Source organism: Saccoglossus kowalevskii, chromosome 3 (genome assembly GCF_978046115.1).
Source record: "Saccoglossus kowalevskii chromosome 3, keSacKowa6.1, whole genome shotgun sequence".
NCBI lineage: Eukaryota > Metazoa > Hemichordata > Enteropneusta > Harrimaniidae > Saccoglossus > Saccoglossus kowalevskii.
Genome location: NC_140643.1, coordinates 22,188,082 through 22,207,416, shown reverse-complemented (window position 1 = coordinate 22,207,416; position 19,335 = coordinate 22,188,082). Strand labels below are relative to the sequence as shown.

General features: G+C 34.2%; 1 protein-coding gene across 1 annotated transcript; it reads left to right on the top strand.

The window, feature by feature from the left end:
• Positions 1 to 1,840: 1,840 nt before the first annotated feature.
• On the top strand, positions 1,841 to 15,747 carry LOC100368658 (MAP kinase-activated protein kinase 2-like). The gene is made up of 8 exons (XM_002742089.4): positions 1,841 to 2,132; positions 6,357 to 6,496; positions 8,376 to 8,440; positions 10,022 to 10,225; positions 11,243 to 11,318; positions 11,579 to 11,789; positions 13,966 to 14,046; positions 14,909 to 15,747. Exons 1-8 carry the CDS (start codon positions 1,980 to 1,982, stop codon positions 15,035 to 15,037), a joined length of 1,059 nt encoding a protein of 352 aa, XP_002742135.1. The 5' UTR covers positions 1,841 to 1,979; the 3' UTR covers positions 15,038 to 15,747.
• The last annotated feature ends 3,588 nt before the right edge of the window (positions 15,748 to 19,335 follow it).

The window sequence follows — 19,335 nt, the reverse complement described above, 5'->3', positions numbered from 1 at the left end:
GGCGGATCTAGGATTCTGGAATAGGGGGGGGGGGGCGATAAGTTGACCGAAGGCTAAGTTCGCGAAGCCTTGTTGGTTGTTAAAAATAGGGGGGCCGCGCCCCCGGCCCCCCTCTAAATCCGCTCATGCGAGTAGTTATTGAAATGAACGAGTTTTATCCCCGCGGAGTTTAACAATATACCCTATAATATTGTTGTTGGCTTCATGGTCAACTCACAAACCCATTACAAATTGTCGCCAAGTGGTGTTCACATGTACTAAGGCGTTTTATGTTCACATCTGTTTTGACGCCAGCAAATGTTACGTAATAGTTGTTTGAGTAATTCCGCCACAACAGCATAATAGACAACATACTGCAGTGCCATCTGCATGCCGATTTGTTATCAAGTGTTTGCATTACGAGTAAAAAAACAAACATTTTCAGGATTTGAGTTCAACCAAAGACGTTAGAAAGAGATTGTCTTTGGTTCAACAAAATCATGTAATCTTTTTTTTTTGTCCCATTGTCCCATTTTTTTTATTCTCACTACCAACGCATACATTTTTCACATTTTACATGGTGACATCAGTGTTCCAATAAAAGTTGAACAAATTGAATGAATAATTGTTGTTGCCATGACACTTAACGGTGCTTGTGGATATCTTTCCAACAGTTTCAAATGATTAAACAGAAATGGGAAGGATTAATTTTGAAATGTCGCTCTTATGAATTCTCAAAAGTATAACTTTTTATGTGTGTATTTTTTACACGTATTGTGATTAGTGTCACCAAGTTAGTTTTGCCACTCACACATATAAGCTCATTAGAGATAGCTTCGTGTATAAATAAGCTCTGAAGTTAGAAAAAAAATAATTTTTTGACAATTAAGCGACATCATATATTCAAAACTGTGACAGTCATACCAGCCCCTACCCAAGATACGACGGTCATTTCGTAACCAGTGCATTCTGATGAGTTGGACATGATGAAACCATAGGGTTTATGGTGAGGTTAAAGCGCGGTGGTCGTCGCGCAGCGCGTGTTCGAATTTCATGTAAATAAACAATGTATTTTACACGCGTTGTATACGTCGCTGTGAGTCCCATATCGAACAGGACGCAGCGACCACCGCCCTTTAAGCGCTAAAACCAGTGCGCGACGATAACGTGGATGAACAATAAAATCATCTGTTTAATAAGTTACGTAACGTTTTCCTAAACGTACCATACAATAAATTACTTAAAAAATCATATCGAAGTTATATAGCAGTCCATCTAGGAAAGAATGCGGTTATATACCATGAGCCGTGAAAATATTTTAATAATTTGAACAAACCGAAACTAAATAAAACTAATTATAATTAATGATTATAATAAATAATACCTTGGAGGGTTATTGTAATCATTGAGCCACTTTTTTGAGCTCCATGGACAAATAAAATCACCCCAAAACACAAACAACCAATATGAATTTAGGGTTAGACCAGCACGACAATTTTCCCAAACCAGTGTAAAGCGCAATATATCGACCGATATTATGTCTATATTGTTATCCGTTGCCTATCAAACCTCGATTGCGTATGGTTGACTCACCTGCAGGACCATGCGGGTTAATATAAAATGAGACACGGTGCTTAAGCTATTTACGCTTTTTAGCAGAAATATGCTTTGATATGATGTTATTTTTATTTACAAAGTACTAAATAACAGTAATAATTATTAGTTTACTTGTATATAACGAATTGTGAAACAGGAAAATTCACCAACTTTATTAATCGTTGGTTTACAGAGGATTGTGCAAGCTGACCGAAATACTGTATGACGTCATTTCTTTATTTGACCTTGCGCGACTCACGACGCACAGACATCGTAGTCACAAGTTGTCAAGTCGAACTACTGGTATAGTTGTGGGCTCTCTGCCGGATAATACTCATTGGATTTGGAAGGGGACTACTCGCCGTGCTGATTGAGGTCTATATCTAGTAATTTCGTCCACAAATATGATGGGTGAGACTCAGTCGAAAAATTTACAACCTAAAAAGACGCCGGTCACCGAGGACTATAGGATATCGAGTAAAGTGCTAGGATTAGGAATAAACGGTAAAGTGTTAGAATGTTACGCAAGAAAGAACGGGACAAAATACGCTCTCAAGGTAAGGACAGTTGGTGATTGAATTCGTACTATTGCGTTGCAAACCATCAGCTAAATACTCTCGTTTGCTCGCTTCCATATCGCAAGTGCTGAGTGATAATGGCTTCTCCTTGTTCAGGTCATATTCGATCAATCACCATGGGCGTGGATGCATTTCGACCCCCAATTCCATTCAACCACTGAATTATCCAGTTTGTACCAGTCATATTCATGATCACCACACTTCGTAAATTATAACCATATTAAATATACCGAATAATCGCATAGTAAACTAAATCTTATACCACAAAACTAAACTTAAATTGAAGCCACACAAGCGTAACTGTGAAATTTTAATTTTCAAGTCTATGGTTGTAACCAGGAACTCAAAGGTGAATTGTATGATGTAATGTAAACTTGTGTTGATATCAAAATAGAGCATATGGATGTAAAAAAAAATCTAAAATTGTACCTAGCTAGTAACAAGGAATTGATTTCATTTTAAATCTGTAGTATTTATACCAAAATTATAGCACAGTCCCACTGAGGACTGTGATTATAGTATGTCCTCTATGTTGGAATTCCTAATAAACAGAGCAGCTATCATTTGCTTTATAGTTTATTTCCATATTTTAATCATAAACTATAATACCACTATTCGAGTATTTTGAAAATAAAAAACATGTCGTTAATTCGTAAATAACATTTTTCACTTCTGTTAATTCCCCAGGATATTGACCTCACCTATAATACTTGTATTGCTAGGCATGTTCGAAGTGATAATAGGCATTCTTTCAAAGTCTAAAATATTGTAGCATCTGGAAAGTCGTCTTCTTGTACACACAGAAAAACAAAACATGCATAATTTATTTACATTTTTTAATTATAGAATGCTCGGTTTCCCCTGGCGTTACCACATAAAACTATTTGTGGTGTCATTGACCCTTTGCTCGGATATCTAAACATGGACCTTAGTTAATGCTTCATGAATCATCATGGGACATTCCACTGTGAGATCTCTGATTGAACATTACATGTCCACATGGTTTTTGTACCTTGAACACTGACATTTCAGTTGCTACATCTCCACCTCTAATTAATTTATTACCACCCTATAATTTATTTTTTTAGAAATAGTCATTCTGACACATACTTAGAAATCATTATTTCGTTTGATTGGAAGAAATATAATATAATACAATTGGAAGTCCACAGTGATTCATGACAGTTCCTATGGTAATTATGTCAACTGAGAAACTCACAAATCATAATAAAATGATGTCAAATTCTATAAATGTTGATTACTTCGCCATATGCTGCCTTGCATATGATTTCTTCCTTTTCGTTGAATATCAACGCATCTCCCCCTTGTGTTGGTCGCTGATAGTTACCATCTGCAGTACATGTATCTTGGTGAGGAGGAACTATGCTTCACTTCCCTCACATATTGGCAGTTGAGACAAAATACCCCCAATATTTTTTAATATCAGTATGAATTGCTGAAACCATTCCTCATGGCCGCCTAGAAGGCATCTCTGCTTGATTCAGGTTCCCGTCTAGACTCCGCTGAAAGGCATTTCTCATCAAAATGAATAACTACAAAAAGATTTCACACATTGTGGCATTCCATATTGATGATCACTACATATATGCTTGTGTTCCTGTTGAAATAATATATAGCAAGGGATTTATCGCAGCAACAAACAGTAACTAATACAGCAGCGTTGGGGTTATATTTAGATGTGTTATTCAGTGCCATTCAGTGCATGTAGAACATGTGGTGTATGTTTATCATTGCTGTCAAATGACTCATCATAATACACTGTCCAGGGTGGTCACTATTTATTAGTATCAGTCTGTATATACTGTAGAACTAGAAATTGTCATGCAAAATCATCTTAGGCAGGTCAGATTGATGCATGTCCTGGTTAATATGTTCATTCATATCAATCACTGTCGTGAGTACACATAATTATTCAACGATGACACAGATCATAGTTTAATCAAGACAAATAATGGTTTGACAAAACACAAAGCAAGATGCGGGTAAAAAACTCCTCCACAGACACAAATTATACATAGTGTACTGATGTTTCCATAATTTTATTTGTAAGTAGTGACTAGTTTATAAAAAAAAACATCAAACTTTTCTTCAAATCAAATTGAGATAACTGGATTGGCTATAATAATTTGTATGGTGGTCCACGATGTGCTGCAAATCCGTTCAGCTACCTGTATTGCACACTGTCTATTTTCAAACCTCAGTGCTGATGTCATAGAGGTCGCCCTTATCGGTGAATGCAAGTTTTCCAATTTATAAATACTTCCCGTTTATAAACCATAAATATGGGAAAGGCTTTTCTGAAAGCACTGTTCAGTACCCGAATGTCATAACAACAATAATAGCAGTCAGCCTAAAAAAATCGCACTTTTTTTTTCAGCGCATATCGAATTTATAAAATTTTGTAAATGAAAAATCACTTCTATTCATGTGTAACTAAATGTATGCGTAATATCATACTCTTGGGTCACATGACCGTCTGAGTATACAGCCACCACTGAGGATGATATCACCTACTGTAAAATCTGTATTAGAAGCTGTGACTTCTATTAAAATGGTACAATGCAACAGATAGGATGTGACTTCTAATACAGATTTTACAATAAGACTGATTCATATAATATTTCAGTCAGCATTTGCTAGGCTCTAGACAAACAAATTCCACTCTTTCATCCATATGTAGATATAAAATTATTTAACCTTGATTTAGTCCAATAATGATAATAATCTTACTATCATAATAATGTACATTTAAGTCGCTGGATACATTTTATTGAAAATGCATGGTCAAAATGCATAATGAAGAAAAATAATTAGCATAATTAAAAGATATAATAAATGTGAACATGTTTATCATTTATGAGCATATCTTATACAAATGTGGACATGTTATATCTTAAGCTAAACTTTCTTTTGATACGCACAACTCCAGACTTTATGCAAGTATCCTAAATAACAAGTGTTCTCCCCAGACATGAAATATTTGCCTCATGGTTTAATTTTTTGTCCCATGGTTTTTGCACAGAAATGTAGAAAAAATACAAGTGACAATTTATGATTGTAGAATAAAATTCAATTTTTTTTTTCATAATAAAAATTTGAGCTCACTCCCTGCTATAAAGAGGAACAAAATACTTCATGTCTGAGTCTCAAGTCACCCATAGATGGGTAATTGTCTCGTACTTTTTAAACTGAAACAACAATAGTGCCCCAGGTATTTATTTCCTAGTAATAATACTGTAACAGTATGCAAAATAAATCACCTTCACTCCTCTCCCCCCAAATAAAGTGATAACATGTTGTGCACATGATTTAATTATCCTTGACACTTTACTACACTGTAATACCATAAATCTGTAAACTGTTGTAATAATTGGCCCAGCTCCAGAGAACAGTGCCCATGCGTAATATGTAACAATACTATCAGAAGTAATGTCATAAAATTTGTTTGTGATATTTTATCGATCACTCACAGCATTAGTTATCAGTTGTGATAATTCATCATAAAAGTTTTATACTCTATGAATCATACATATTTGTATTTCCCATGGCAACCAAATAAATATGTAAAATCACAGTGAAACCGGTCAAAATCAAACAGGTCTTCAGTTTACACAGTGTTCATTTTAGACAGGTATTAATCATTGAAAACATTGTGTGTAGTGTCTTGGCTCCAGTTGTAGATGTATGTATGTACTTGGGTAACCACTTACTGAACATACGTTTTCGTCTGTGCGTCATTGTCAGATTTCATTACTCACGATACTCCTTTGTGGGGATTAATTAACGATGACAGCGGTTTGCACGTGGTTAGACTTCATTATTGTATTCTAAATATTCCGTCTGTCGCAGTCGATAACTGAAACTTCTATTACCAGGAAGGGTATACGAGTCTGACATTCAATTATTTTTAGGACATGTGTTACCAAGACCTTGAAAACATGAAGGCTGAATAAATTTATCATTGCCTCTATAAACGTTTAGATACACCCTATTTTATGCAATATAATTAAGTATTACACTAATGTTAAACAGTAACTTGTGTATACTTAAAATATAACCCCCCCCCCCCCCCAGGTTTTTGTTTTTTAATTATATACAGCTTTATCAGCAATGCTCTTATATACTTGTATATATTATTATTGCACCGAGTTGTAATATTTGTTATCTATTTTCCTCTGTTAGGTTCTCAGGGACACTCCCAAAGCCAGGCGTGAGGTAGATCTACATTGGAGAGCATCAGGGTGTTTACATATTGTCAATGTCATAGATGTTTATGAAAACAATCACCACGGCACCAGATGTTTACTAGTAATTATGGAATGGTAAGGCCCAATCTCACTTTGCTGATTATAATTTGTTAAATGTTTGTTTTGTATCATTTAAAATGTTTTTCAGGAATCAAGACACATTGCTATGCACCACAAGAAAATAATTCTTTTATATAATATTCACAATACTATAGTTTACTAAAGTCTTGTTTATTAGTTGCATATGTAGTTTCAATTCATTACTAACCAATTACAGTACAACTTCTTCCACTCATTAAAGAAACAAGTCTAGTGTGATATTTTTAGCTTGTTCATTCACTTTCAATTTGCATATGACTGGATTACACAAGATTGCCATCTTGTTGTTGATTTCAAATGGGCACTACAGTTTCTGTAGTCAGATTCATGTATCAGACAGGCCCAAGACAATGCAATGTACTTGCTGTATACCCTAAATGCACTGAATCAAATTCTTCACTCGCCATTTATTTAAAAATACTGAAATGTCAAATTCACTATAATTGAACATAGTAACTGTTTCTTATTCTACTATTTTTTAGCCATTTTATTTTTTTGCTGCTGGAAATTTTTACTGACTGCAAAATTGAAGCAGTTTTACAAAATATTTGGAATAATATCTGCCTTATTTGTTTTTTTTGTTTACCTTTGAACAAAAACTTTGATATGATTGTCTCTTCCACAGGATCATTGCATCTGATATGGCTTCTTGATTATATATAATACTAATACATGTACTTGATTTAAATAAAATTATATTCTGAATCTGTGTCTTAATCATTGGGGCAGGGAATACTCTGCCAACTGTCAGTGCTTTGCATGCATTAATGTGAGCAAGGCAATTTAATTCTTACCATTCCAAATTTTGAGGTTTAATAGTGTAACATTGGTTTATCAGATTAATAAGTAAGTAAATACAAATACATGTACAGACAAACAATCGATTGAGTTTGTACATGAATAACGAGGGAATAAACACTGTCACCATGTCAACCACAAAATGGCTTTTTTAAAATTTGGTTTAATAATAGAGCAAGGTTAGAATGGATATAATTGCTTTATTCCCGAAAAATCTTGAAAAACATTACCGGTATGTAAGATTTGTACTTAATGCTGTTGTTTTGTAATTTCTTGTCCCTTTAAATTTATTCTAAAGGCTGTTTGAATGTAATTTAACAACCCAACCCTTCTTAGAACTAGTAGCTGTCTGTCTTTTGAGTTTGTAATATTTATTTGTCACATTTGTTATTGTTGGATACATAGCTGGTGAATAAGTTATAATATGCATTAACAAGATAGAGCTTTCATTTTTGTAAATACTGTAAACCACTTATTTTTACGAGAGACAACTCGCGAATTTTAAGATTACCATCAAATTATGAAATTGCAAATGATAAAACTAACAGCGTTGAAAATTAAGTGGTTAACAGTATCAGTGCTCGTACTTCCTGTCAGTTCATGGAAATTGATAGTTTAGAATCAGCTTTTATTTTCTTAATTTATGTATTGTATAATGTGTTACTTGATAGCAGGACTTCCTCTCGTATAAAATACAATGTACTGTGAAATTACTAATTTTCACTGGGTTTAAATTAATGATTAGCATTTCAGGCATATTCAATGGGTTTTAAATTCACGGTTTTATCATTTAGATAATGTGTTCTATGCTAAATTTTACATATTCACTGGGTTTTCATTTAGCGCATTTTCCAGTCGGCAAAATAAGCAAAATTAAAACCCAGTGAATAATTAACCCTTTTACAGTAGTTGCATCTGTTCATAGACTCTTAGGTCTATGGTGTGTTATATACAAATGTAATAGGCATCATTTTTTTTTTTTTTAACAAAATCAAAATAATAGTGTGTGCATAATCACCTCTGTTAGTCCATTAACAAATTTGATTGTTTATTTCAGTATGGAAGGTGGCGAACTATTTAGTAGAATACAAGACAGAGCTGATAGTGCATTTACGGAGAGAGGTAAGTACATTATGGATATAAATAAAGGCTCCCCAAGGAAATGATCGTTATAATCGCTTCAACGTACTGATTACACACACCTGGTAGATTGATGTGCTTGAAATAGACTTTGTATTTTAAACAAAAAATTTATTTGGATCTTTGTAAAAAAATACACATCTCATTTCATTTGCTTTGTACAATAAATTTATGCAAAATAAAATCCACAAATTATGAAGCGACCTGGACAATTTTTTCAGAAAATTCCCCCATTTCTTAATATGAGTATTTAGCTTATTTCTTCTAATAGACTTCCATAGGCTATCATTGTCTTATTGTTGTCTACTACATGTACCCGGTAGTTGTATTTCTTTATACTGTAAAATACTTTATTTTAGCTGGAATTCATTATTCTGTGAAAAGACTTTTTGTGTGTCATGTATGGAATTTATTTTCACTGATTTTTTTGTTGAATGTAAAATATAGGAAAAAATGTATATTCACTGGAATTTAAGTTGACTGAAAATAGTGCAAATTAATTCCAAGCAATTATTTTGTAATGTGTACTGTCAAAAGATTGTAATATGTTCATTTCTATTATTATTATGTATGTATAATTAAACTGACCTTTCACTTTTACATAAAAAACTTGAAACTAACGTCTATTCTGCATAGTCAGTGTACGTCATGTATAAACCCAATATTGACAAGAGTTTTTACAATCAAACTGTGCAGTACAAGTATGTCAACTTTAAATTGAATCAATCACGCTTGCACTATAATAGCAACTTGACCCGGCTGACTACTACTTGTTATTGTTGATTCATGTGTTATTCAGCCATTTCATAGACGCTCACTTCTCAGATGAATTCCACTAAAATAAAAAGTGACGATGACAGTCTACTTCGACCTTGCCCCCATCTTCCTCCTTTTGTGCTTCAGTCTTCGCATACGTTTCTTCCTCCACTTCGCCCTCATGTTTATCGTAACAGTTTCAATCAACATTTTTAAATGCAAGTAATGAGACAAAATTAGTAATTGAAATTCATGAGTGCATGTTTTGTGATCTGGCGCATCAGCACACTTTCTAATTGCAGCGTAAAACCTTCATTTTAAGTGTCACTTATTACAGTGACAAATGCATGGTTGCTAATACTGTAAATTGATTTTGTCTAATGTTTGATTTTTGGATTTGATAATTTTATGATATTCGTGAATGGCTCGCTCTTTTTAATATTTTAAATGAAATGTTCACTGCTACAAAATGTACAATGAGTGATGACCATGCTACAAAGTTTACAAAAGGCTTTCGCTGAATCTTTGCCAAAAAATTGCAAAAAAGTTTTTGTTAAAATTTACAGTTTACATTTGATGCATATACGGTAACTCGAAATTTTTTTTTTTGAAACTGAAATAATAAAATATTATTTATTTTGATCATAAAAATACCAAATACCACTTTAATTTATGTAAGCATGTATGCTACTAATAAAGCATACATATACAGTACATCAATAAGATTTTTTAAAATCGTAACTCCTTCTGATAAGCCAAAGCATCTCCAAGTGAATTGTTTTCTTTTGTGTGTTTTCTTTATTATAGAAGCATCACAGATAGTGACTGACATTGGTAAAGCTATTTTTCATCTTCACAATGTAAACATTGCGCATCGAGACGTCAAACCGGAGAATCTCCTTTATAACGACAATTCACCGCATGCATTATTGAAATTAACCGATTTCGGGTTTGCTAAAGAGACAACCAATACATTGTTACAAACGCCGTGTTATACCCCTTATTACGTTGGTAAGTTGTGAGTTTTTACAATTCACTATATGTTTACTTTTGGAAACATGAGTACTTTCTCAACAGAACAGTGTGTAGTAAGACATACTTATAATAGTATGGATTTATTAGTCCCCGTTTGGACGAAGTCCGAAAACAGGGACTTATAATTTGGTCTCCGTCTGTGCGTCCATGCGTCCATGCGTCCGTCCGGAGTCATATCTCAGAATCCCTTGGACCGATTCCGTTCATTCTTTGCATGTGCCTAGTACTTTATATGGGACATGTGCACATGCAGTGGTTTAGCGATTCGATTCAAAATGGCCGACTGGCAGCCATCTTGTTTTTTGAAAATGTTGTATTTTGGACATGCTTTGTCAGTTTTCATTCAAATTTGGTACATAGATTATACATGTTAGGATACATGATTTATTTCACAATTGGATCAAAGATGGTCGACTGGCAGGCATCTTGTTTGTTTTTTTATACGGTATCTTGGAAGTGCTCTGTCAGTTTTCATTCAAATTTGGCACATACATGTACTTTATACATGTTAGGATGCATGTCCATAACAATTTGTTTCAAAATCTGGTCAAGGATGGCCGATTGACAGCAATCTGACTTTTTGGCATATCTGTGTGTTTCATAATCAGATCAAAGATGGCCAAATAACGGCTGTTTTTATTTTTGGCCATATTACTACTACACGGAACACGTGTTTTGATGTAAATAAACAATCTGTTGTATACGCCACTTGTTTTTTGTAATTTGATTCAATATGACTGCCAATTCTTGTGTAAAAGCACTAAATCATAATTTTTTACAAATCCATCTCCTATTAATGGTTTCAATCTAATCTCAATGACTTCATCAGCATCAAATTGATATGTCAGATCACAAAATTTGGGACAGGGACTGTGTCATTAACAATGACTTGTTTTGTATTATTTATACTTGAGCCATTTGTTTGTACCGGTAATCCTGAACTATTCATCTATATATCTATATATAGTTATTTTATATTTACTTTGCTCACAGCTCCTGAAGTGCTCGGTCCAGAAAAGTATGATAAATCTTGCGATATGTGGTCATTAGGCGTCATTATGTACATTCTGTAAGTCGGTATTTGAATATTTCAAAATGTTTTTACGTCTTCTCCCAGAGTTAGTTAATAATCTGGGGTTATCTAATAAAGAATTTATGTTGGATTTTTTTTTTAACTGAGTAGCAACATTAGAATTCAGGATTTAAAAATAACTTTCTTTGAAGAAATTAATTTCGAAATCATCACTCCTTACATCCAAATTAATTTGGTTTTTGTATCATGATTGTTATGATATGCCTATTTACTCTACTTGTATCATTTCTCCTTAGTTTGTGTGGTTTCCCACCATTTTATAGCAATCATGGCATGGCTATTTCACCAGGAATGAAGAAGAGGATACGAAATGGACAATACGAGTTTCCAAATCCCGAGTGGAGTGAAGTATCAGACGTAGCAAAAGATCTCATTAGGTGTTTGTTAAAAACCGATCCCAGCGAAAGAATGACAATTACTGAGTTCCTGCAACATCCATGGGTCACGGTAATTTGCAATTATTTTGTTATTAATCGATTCCTCCTTCTGAATGATGTCGCATCCTTGTAGACTTCCATGACTCAGTTTATTGCCTGCTTTGATGTATCACTAGTTTTAATGGATGGCCTTTTAAAGTAAGAATCCTGCTTGCAGGAATTGTGCTGTTTTGTTTTATATTGCTGGTGGGGCACTGTTCTTTCAAAGATTAGGTCCAAAGCTGGTTTTAAAAATATTGATCAGTCTTAAGGAAGTGTGAGCATGTACTGTGCATTTCATTTCTAGATCCTGGAATTTTTAGGATAAATTCTAAAAAAATGGATCATGGTTTTCTATTTGGATGTTAATATCATACTCTCATCCAACTGGTTGCCTGAAGTCTGTGTGTTGTTGCTGGTGTGTTATCTGCTCTAATGTGTTTGATTGATGGTAGTCTTAAAAATTTATGCTTACGATATCTCTAATTCAGAAAGAACTCTGGTTTATCAATAGTACCGTTAATTTCCTAATATAAGCCGCATATGTAATAGTAACTACACCCTCAATTCCGACTTCAGGGTTAAAGCTGGTCCAAAACAGCATTGTTCCTATTCATTTGTTTCGACAACATGCCTAAAAAATATTCACTCCTATTTATTGTTCGGCAGTCATAAGATGTCAGACACGCAATGGAACTGCTTTTGTTTTGGCAGCAACCTTTGTCAATACACCCGTATTTCGTAAGTTTTTTCATAATCAAGTTTTATTGCATCCTTAGAAATTACAATATTTCTTTTGGTAAAAAGCAATAAATATATCCATACACAACACAATTACAATACAATATAAATAAATCTGTTAAAGTTTTCTGTACTCCATGGCTTTAAGTAGATAGGTCCCCATACATTTAATTGCCTTGGAGTCCTTGTTTTTGACAATGTGCTGTTATTCCCATAAAAGTGTTAAATTCTTCTTCAATACTCAGTTTATCTTTTCCCAACGTAATCAAAGCCAAAAGATTGCACTTACAACATCGGTAAATCTCATTCACCATGAAGTCGCTGAACTGTCATTAACATATTAAAATGAGCTATGGTAATTCAAACACATTGGCACCATCCAGCATTTTGATTGGTTAATTTGCGACTTGACCTATCTGGTCAATAAACACAGTTTCAGATCCCTTGTGTGCATGGGAAAAAAACATGGTGAATATCGTATCGCATGGAGCATTTACATGTGACCGAAATCATTTGTTTACGGTGAAACTAAGTTGAATTTTACTTGCATTTCATAACAATTCAACAAATTAATTTTTTGTTCGTCATTACAATCACTTCTGAGTAAAAAACAACAATTTCAACACTTTGAAAACAAATAAGTTATACACTTGTGAAATGCAGCATGATCAGATTGCGCTACCATACTGTGATCATTTGCTACTAAGCAATGAATTTGTGTTTTTATTTGAAACTTCTTTTAGAATATACCTTTCAAAATTAAAACAATAAATGCACATTACATTAAATATACTGAGTATTTTTGTCATTTTTGGTAAAAAGTGATATTTTCGACTTCTTGTTGAAAACCGCAAGTTCGATTGCTTTTATAATACATATATAGGTACTACATGTGGATCTCCTTCAGATTTGTTAATTTCGTTGTGAAATCTTCAATTATTTAATTTTGATGATTATTTTTGTCATTTTTGGTGAAAAGTGATATTTTTGACTTCTTGTTGAAAACCGCAAGTCCGATTGCTTTTATATTACATATATACGTACTACGTGTGGACTTGTTTCAGATTTGTCCCATTGCTTTTTATATATATATTGTTCATTTTCTAATGATATCTTCAGTTCTTTAATTGTAATGTGCATTGCTAACAGCGGAGCTATCTCAGCCGAGAGGCTGCTTGTTTTTATCAAGTGTTTTTTTGATTGACTGTAATTGACTGTAATATTGTACGGTGTATTGTTTGTTTTATGCATGTGTTGTTGGAAATAATGACCATGCCCATTTAGTGATTGCAATATTGACGTAATATAAACAGCAAACCAAATTTAAACTTTTGACCCAAATTTTTAAATTCATACATTGTACATGTAATATAAACCACGGTTTATAGTAAGACTTTCACATATACTAATTTTGATTGAAGCCACTTGATTCAGAATAAAGTTTATAAAATCCTATTTATTTTCAGCAACCATCTGAGGTGCCAATGACGCCATTGATGTCTGCTCTAGTCTTAAAAGAGGAAGAAGCTCAGTGGGATGAAGTGCAAGTAAGTAGTCTTCACCATGTAATCATGAGGGATGGATAAAGAATGGAGGGGGGGTGAAATACCAGAATCATTCCATTAGTTTTTCCACCCTTGTTTTCAGAGATTATAATCAAGCAATTTTAAAATCAAAGATTTTGTTTATATGCCATTATTTGATGTCAGTTCGTGTAAAACTTGTAAGTGTTTGCAACTGTCTAAATTATAGAGCAAACTGTAACATTAGAAAAACCTATGGAAGTGTCAGTGAAACTATGGTTATCCTAACAAAAAGATTGTAGCAGAAGTAAGTTGAAAAGCTCTCAATTGAATTTAATGTATCAAATGGCATTTTACTGTGCTATCCTGGTGTCAACCAGGTCAAACACAAGCACCTGCGGACCTTAATCAAGGTTCCCCCCAAGTTGCATTTGTTAGTGAATGAATCTCGGCGAGTGGAATTGGCCTTCCCATTGAGTCTGTGGCACACTTACCCAGGGTAGGGGTCAACCCTTTTTGGTGTTCAGCTTAGAGTAGGATTTGAACTTGGGTCTACCGATCATGAGTCTGATGCAACAACCACTATTCTAGCAGTAACTGGTCTGTTCAGAAATAATGTTATCAGAAATGTCCATAAAAGTGAATATGAAAGAAAGTTACCTCCTCCTTAAGGTGAAAAGATTACTGCAAGACTAGTGAAATGAACAAACATTTTTTCATTTGCAAGAATTCTGTTCATGGCAGTTTTTGAGCTTTTCTTTTTTACTTTGTATATTTTGTCTGTTTGCAAGTGTATCATCACAAACCATGTGGAAAAAATACAATATTAAATACATGTGTGAATGTTATTCATTCTGAAATTCATTTCTGTTTTGTTTTACTACAGGATGAAATGACTAATGCATTAGCTACGATGCGAGTAGACTACGATCAGTGTCGTATCAAAGACATCAGGGAATCCAGCAATCCCTTACTGAACAAAAGACGTAAACAGAAAAACGTACAGTCGCAGTGAAGCACCAACGACGGCTCTGCTGGGCAACAAATTAAAGTTAAAATATGAACCATAGTATTTTGGTTTAACTAGCATTCTCAAAGAACCATTGACTTTATTTTAAAGGAGAGAATTTGTCTCTCGTTAGTATCTGGACGTCACAGTTACTGTTAGAAACGTGTCGTTTGACGAGTATGTTTAAAATGCAGTTGACCATATTTAGTCAATATAACCATTATGGTCATTCGACAACCAGTTGCTGAATAACCATTTTTTTTTTAAATTGAGTGAAGCCCTCTCTGATAGAACTTTCAGTTTCCTCTGATGTGTTTGATGTTCAAATACAGTGACCTGTGATATTAACCAATCAGGAAATGTGTTTATTTATCACTAGAGGCCTATTCATTCTATATAAATTATGTATATGATGCAGGGTCTGTGACCATTGGTGTTTAATTTTTTACGAGATTAATGACTTAGGATAATCAAAAACTATTTAGGAAAAAATTTAGTTGCTAGTGAATTGAATGATATTAATTGCATTTTCATTAATCCATGATCATGAAAGTAACTTTTAAAACCGCAATCCTTATGAGGGCGGGCGCTGTTGTCAAAGGGGTCAGGGGGATGTTAAGGATGTATTTTTAATTTATGACGAGAGTTGTCATCCACTGTGGAAGTGTTCCTAGCAGCCGAATGATAAGTAAAGTCTCCTAATCTTTTGATTAAAATGACTGTGGATTCCAAGTTTTGAACTACAAAAGATTTTTTACAGGGATATATATAAATAGATACTAATGCTGATGCACCCCCCACTCCCTATTCTCCCACCCCAAGGGGATATTTCCCTGAAACTGAAATAGAACTTCAGTCAGAGAAACAGACTGAATTTTAACTTTTATCATTTTTAACTTCTCGGTGATTCTATTTGGTTTCAGTGCATGCATCGTTTTTATGCAAAGAGAATTGCTATGCCAAAACGTTTTTGTTTTTTTAACTGATGTTTTTTTTTAACTGTTGATGTGAGATAATTAATTCAGTGACACTTGAATGATCAGTTGTATGTGTAATCATGGATAGACTATAAAATAGTCTGTGATAGGCTCGTTGGTTCTGGTTTAATAACCAGAAACCCTTATTCTCATCATGTGATCATGTTCTTTAAAACATTTAGTTTTGTTATAAGGAGATTAAATACAAGTACCCGTACCACATTTGCTCCATTCAAATCCCATCACCAATAGAACTACCAAAACTACATTGTAATAATCCATTACATAACTGGTTTGCTGTTATAAGAGACATGCTTCTAATAGAGCAAATATGGTAATGATATACATTACTGTATTTGCTCTATTAGAAGTGCATATGAACCAAAAATTACAATTTAATTACAATTTAAAATGTCATCATTTATCTGGCACTGTGTCTTGGCTACAGTGTTGAGACAAATTATACATGTACAAGACATTGCCACACACAGATGGATTTTTATGCATACAATTAGTGACACTGGGAAAACAACACATTAGATTCTCTCCTGCACATTCACAGAAATTGTAACACTGCAGAGATGAGCAATACTTGCTAATTAAAGATGATCAGTCTCTTCCTTTTTCTTTCCAACCATCATTACAGGTAATGCACAAGACATGGTTTAAAAGTGGCATCTCTGTCACCATATCAACATTGTATTTCAGTGGGCTGTCATCTCAGTGTCAAGCATGGCTGCTAACATAATCACATTTTGGTCATTCATGCAAGATTTTTTCAAATCCGATCCTACGCAGAATGGTCAATGATTTGGTCAATTTGTAAGATGTTCATAGATCATGTAGGTCAGTGTTGACCTTCGTAACCTGTGGGCAAGGATAGACCCACATTTTAATCTACCCAGTTACTCACAACGAGATCCATGTTAGAAAGAAATGGAATCTGTAATCAATAGAAACTAAATTTATTCAGTAATGGCAAAGATTTCTGAGGTCATATTTACCAAAAATTCAATTTATTTTCTACCCACCAAAACTGTCTATTTGTATTTCTTAGATGGGAAGGGGACTATACATATATTAATATAAAACTGATTATTGCAAATAATAATACTGTTCATTTAATCTATTTACATAAATATAATTGGATGGTACAGTTGTAATGGTCAGCCTCATCACTGGAATTTCAGGGAATTTCATGACTTGTGAGCAACTGAGATACCTGGCTATGCAGTTTATGTATCAACAATAGGTTACAGTTTTTTTATTTCACTTGTTTTATATCCCAATAAATATATCCTAAAAATGTATTTCTTTGGTATTTATATAATCATTTCTCTAATGTATATATGCAATAGTATTTTTTTTGTATCCTACAAAAGGTGATGAGTCTTTAACAATTAAATGACTGAGATATCAATCGTACTTGGCATGCATGGGCAGATGAGAGTCAAAATAGTGTGAATGTTACACAAGATGATTACAGATAGGCAAGTTTTGTTATTCAACTTGCCTGCTTCTTGGTGGAAGCATCAATTCGTTCCAGAAAATTGGTTTTCTAATTTTTTTTTCCAGAATTTTACAAAAAATTAAATTTAAAAAAAAATGGTATTCATGGAAAATTAAAATAAAAGCACAATTTGAATGTTGAATCAAGAGCTGGAAACTGTTCTTTTATGATTGAGTTTTTACATTAACTAAGAAATTCTGCCAAATACAGCAATTATGCGACTGTCATTTGCAGACTTCTGTTGGGTTGATGGTTTGGAGAAAATCCTTGCGTAACATTTTTTGAATAGGTTGATATATAATATACTGGTTTCCATGGAAACCCACTATGTTTCATTATTCATCTATTTTGAAACAGTTCCCTTAAAGAGCCTCCTGAACACTCTTAATTGAAATCCCTTTCCTTCTAACACATGCTATTTACATTGCAATTCAGAGGCAAGATGTAAGGTTTTCCAATCAGTGGATTGATTTTCTAGGTGGCTGATTATGTTTAGTTCTGACAATGTTATTATAGGCATCAGCTCTTAGTAAATTACATGCTAAACATGAAATGCTCTGTTAAAATTACTGTGCATGTATTGACATTTTAGCGAGATTGGGAGTGTCACTTTAATACAATATACGATAAGAAAAAGTGGGATTTTACATTTGCAAATTACATAGATGTGCATCCCTGGGAATTTGATGTGCCACTTTTGGAAAAGCACAGATGCGCAGCCTTTGGAATGGCATCGATAATGTACAGCCCTGGGAATAACTTTGCGAATAGAGATTTACATGGATGTGCATCCCTAGGAATTTGATGTGCCACACTTGAGAAAAGCACAGATGTGCAGCCTTTGGAATGGCATCAATCATGTACAACCCTGGAAATAACTTGGTAAACAGAGAATTGCATAGACGTGTAGCGCTTGGAATTGTATAGATGTGTAGCCCTAGGAATTGCATAGATGTGTAACCCTTGGAATTGTATAGATGTGTAACCCTTGGAATTGTATAGATGTGTAACCCTTGGAATTGTATAGATGTGTAACCCTTGGAATTGCATAGATGTGTAGCCCTTGGAATTGTCTAGATGTGTAGCCCTAGGAATTGCATAGATGTGTAACCCTTGGAATTGCATAGATGTGTAACCCTTGGAATTGCATAGATGTGCAGCCCTAGGAATTGCATAGATGTGCAACTCTTGGAATTGCATAGATGTGTAGCCCTTGGAATTCCATAGATGTGTAACCCTTGGAATTGCATAGATGTGTAACCCTTGGAATTGCATAGATGTGTAACCCTTGGAATTGCATAGATGTGCAGCCCTTGGAATTCCATAGATGTGTAACCCTTGGAATTGCATAGATGTGCAGCTCTGGGAATTACATAGATGTGCAGCCCTTGGAATTGCATAGATGTGTAACCCTTGGAATTGCATAGATGTGCAGCCCTAGGAGTTGCATATATGTGTAGCCCTTGGAATTACATAGATGTGCAGTCCTAGGAATCGCATAGATGTGCAGCCCTTGGAATTGCATAGATGTGTAACCCTTGGTATTGCATAGATGTGCAGTCCTAGGAATTCCATAGATGTGTAACCCTTGGAATTGCATAGATGTGTAACCCTTGGTATTGCATAGATGTGCAGTCCTAGGAATTCTATAGATGTGTAACCCTTGGAATTCCATAGATGTGTAACCCTTGGAATTGCATAGATGTGCAGTCCTAGGAATTGCATAGATGTGTAACCCTTGGAATTGCATAGATGTGCAGTCCTAGGAATTGCATAGATGTGTAACCCCTGGAATTGCATAGATGTGTAGCCCTTGG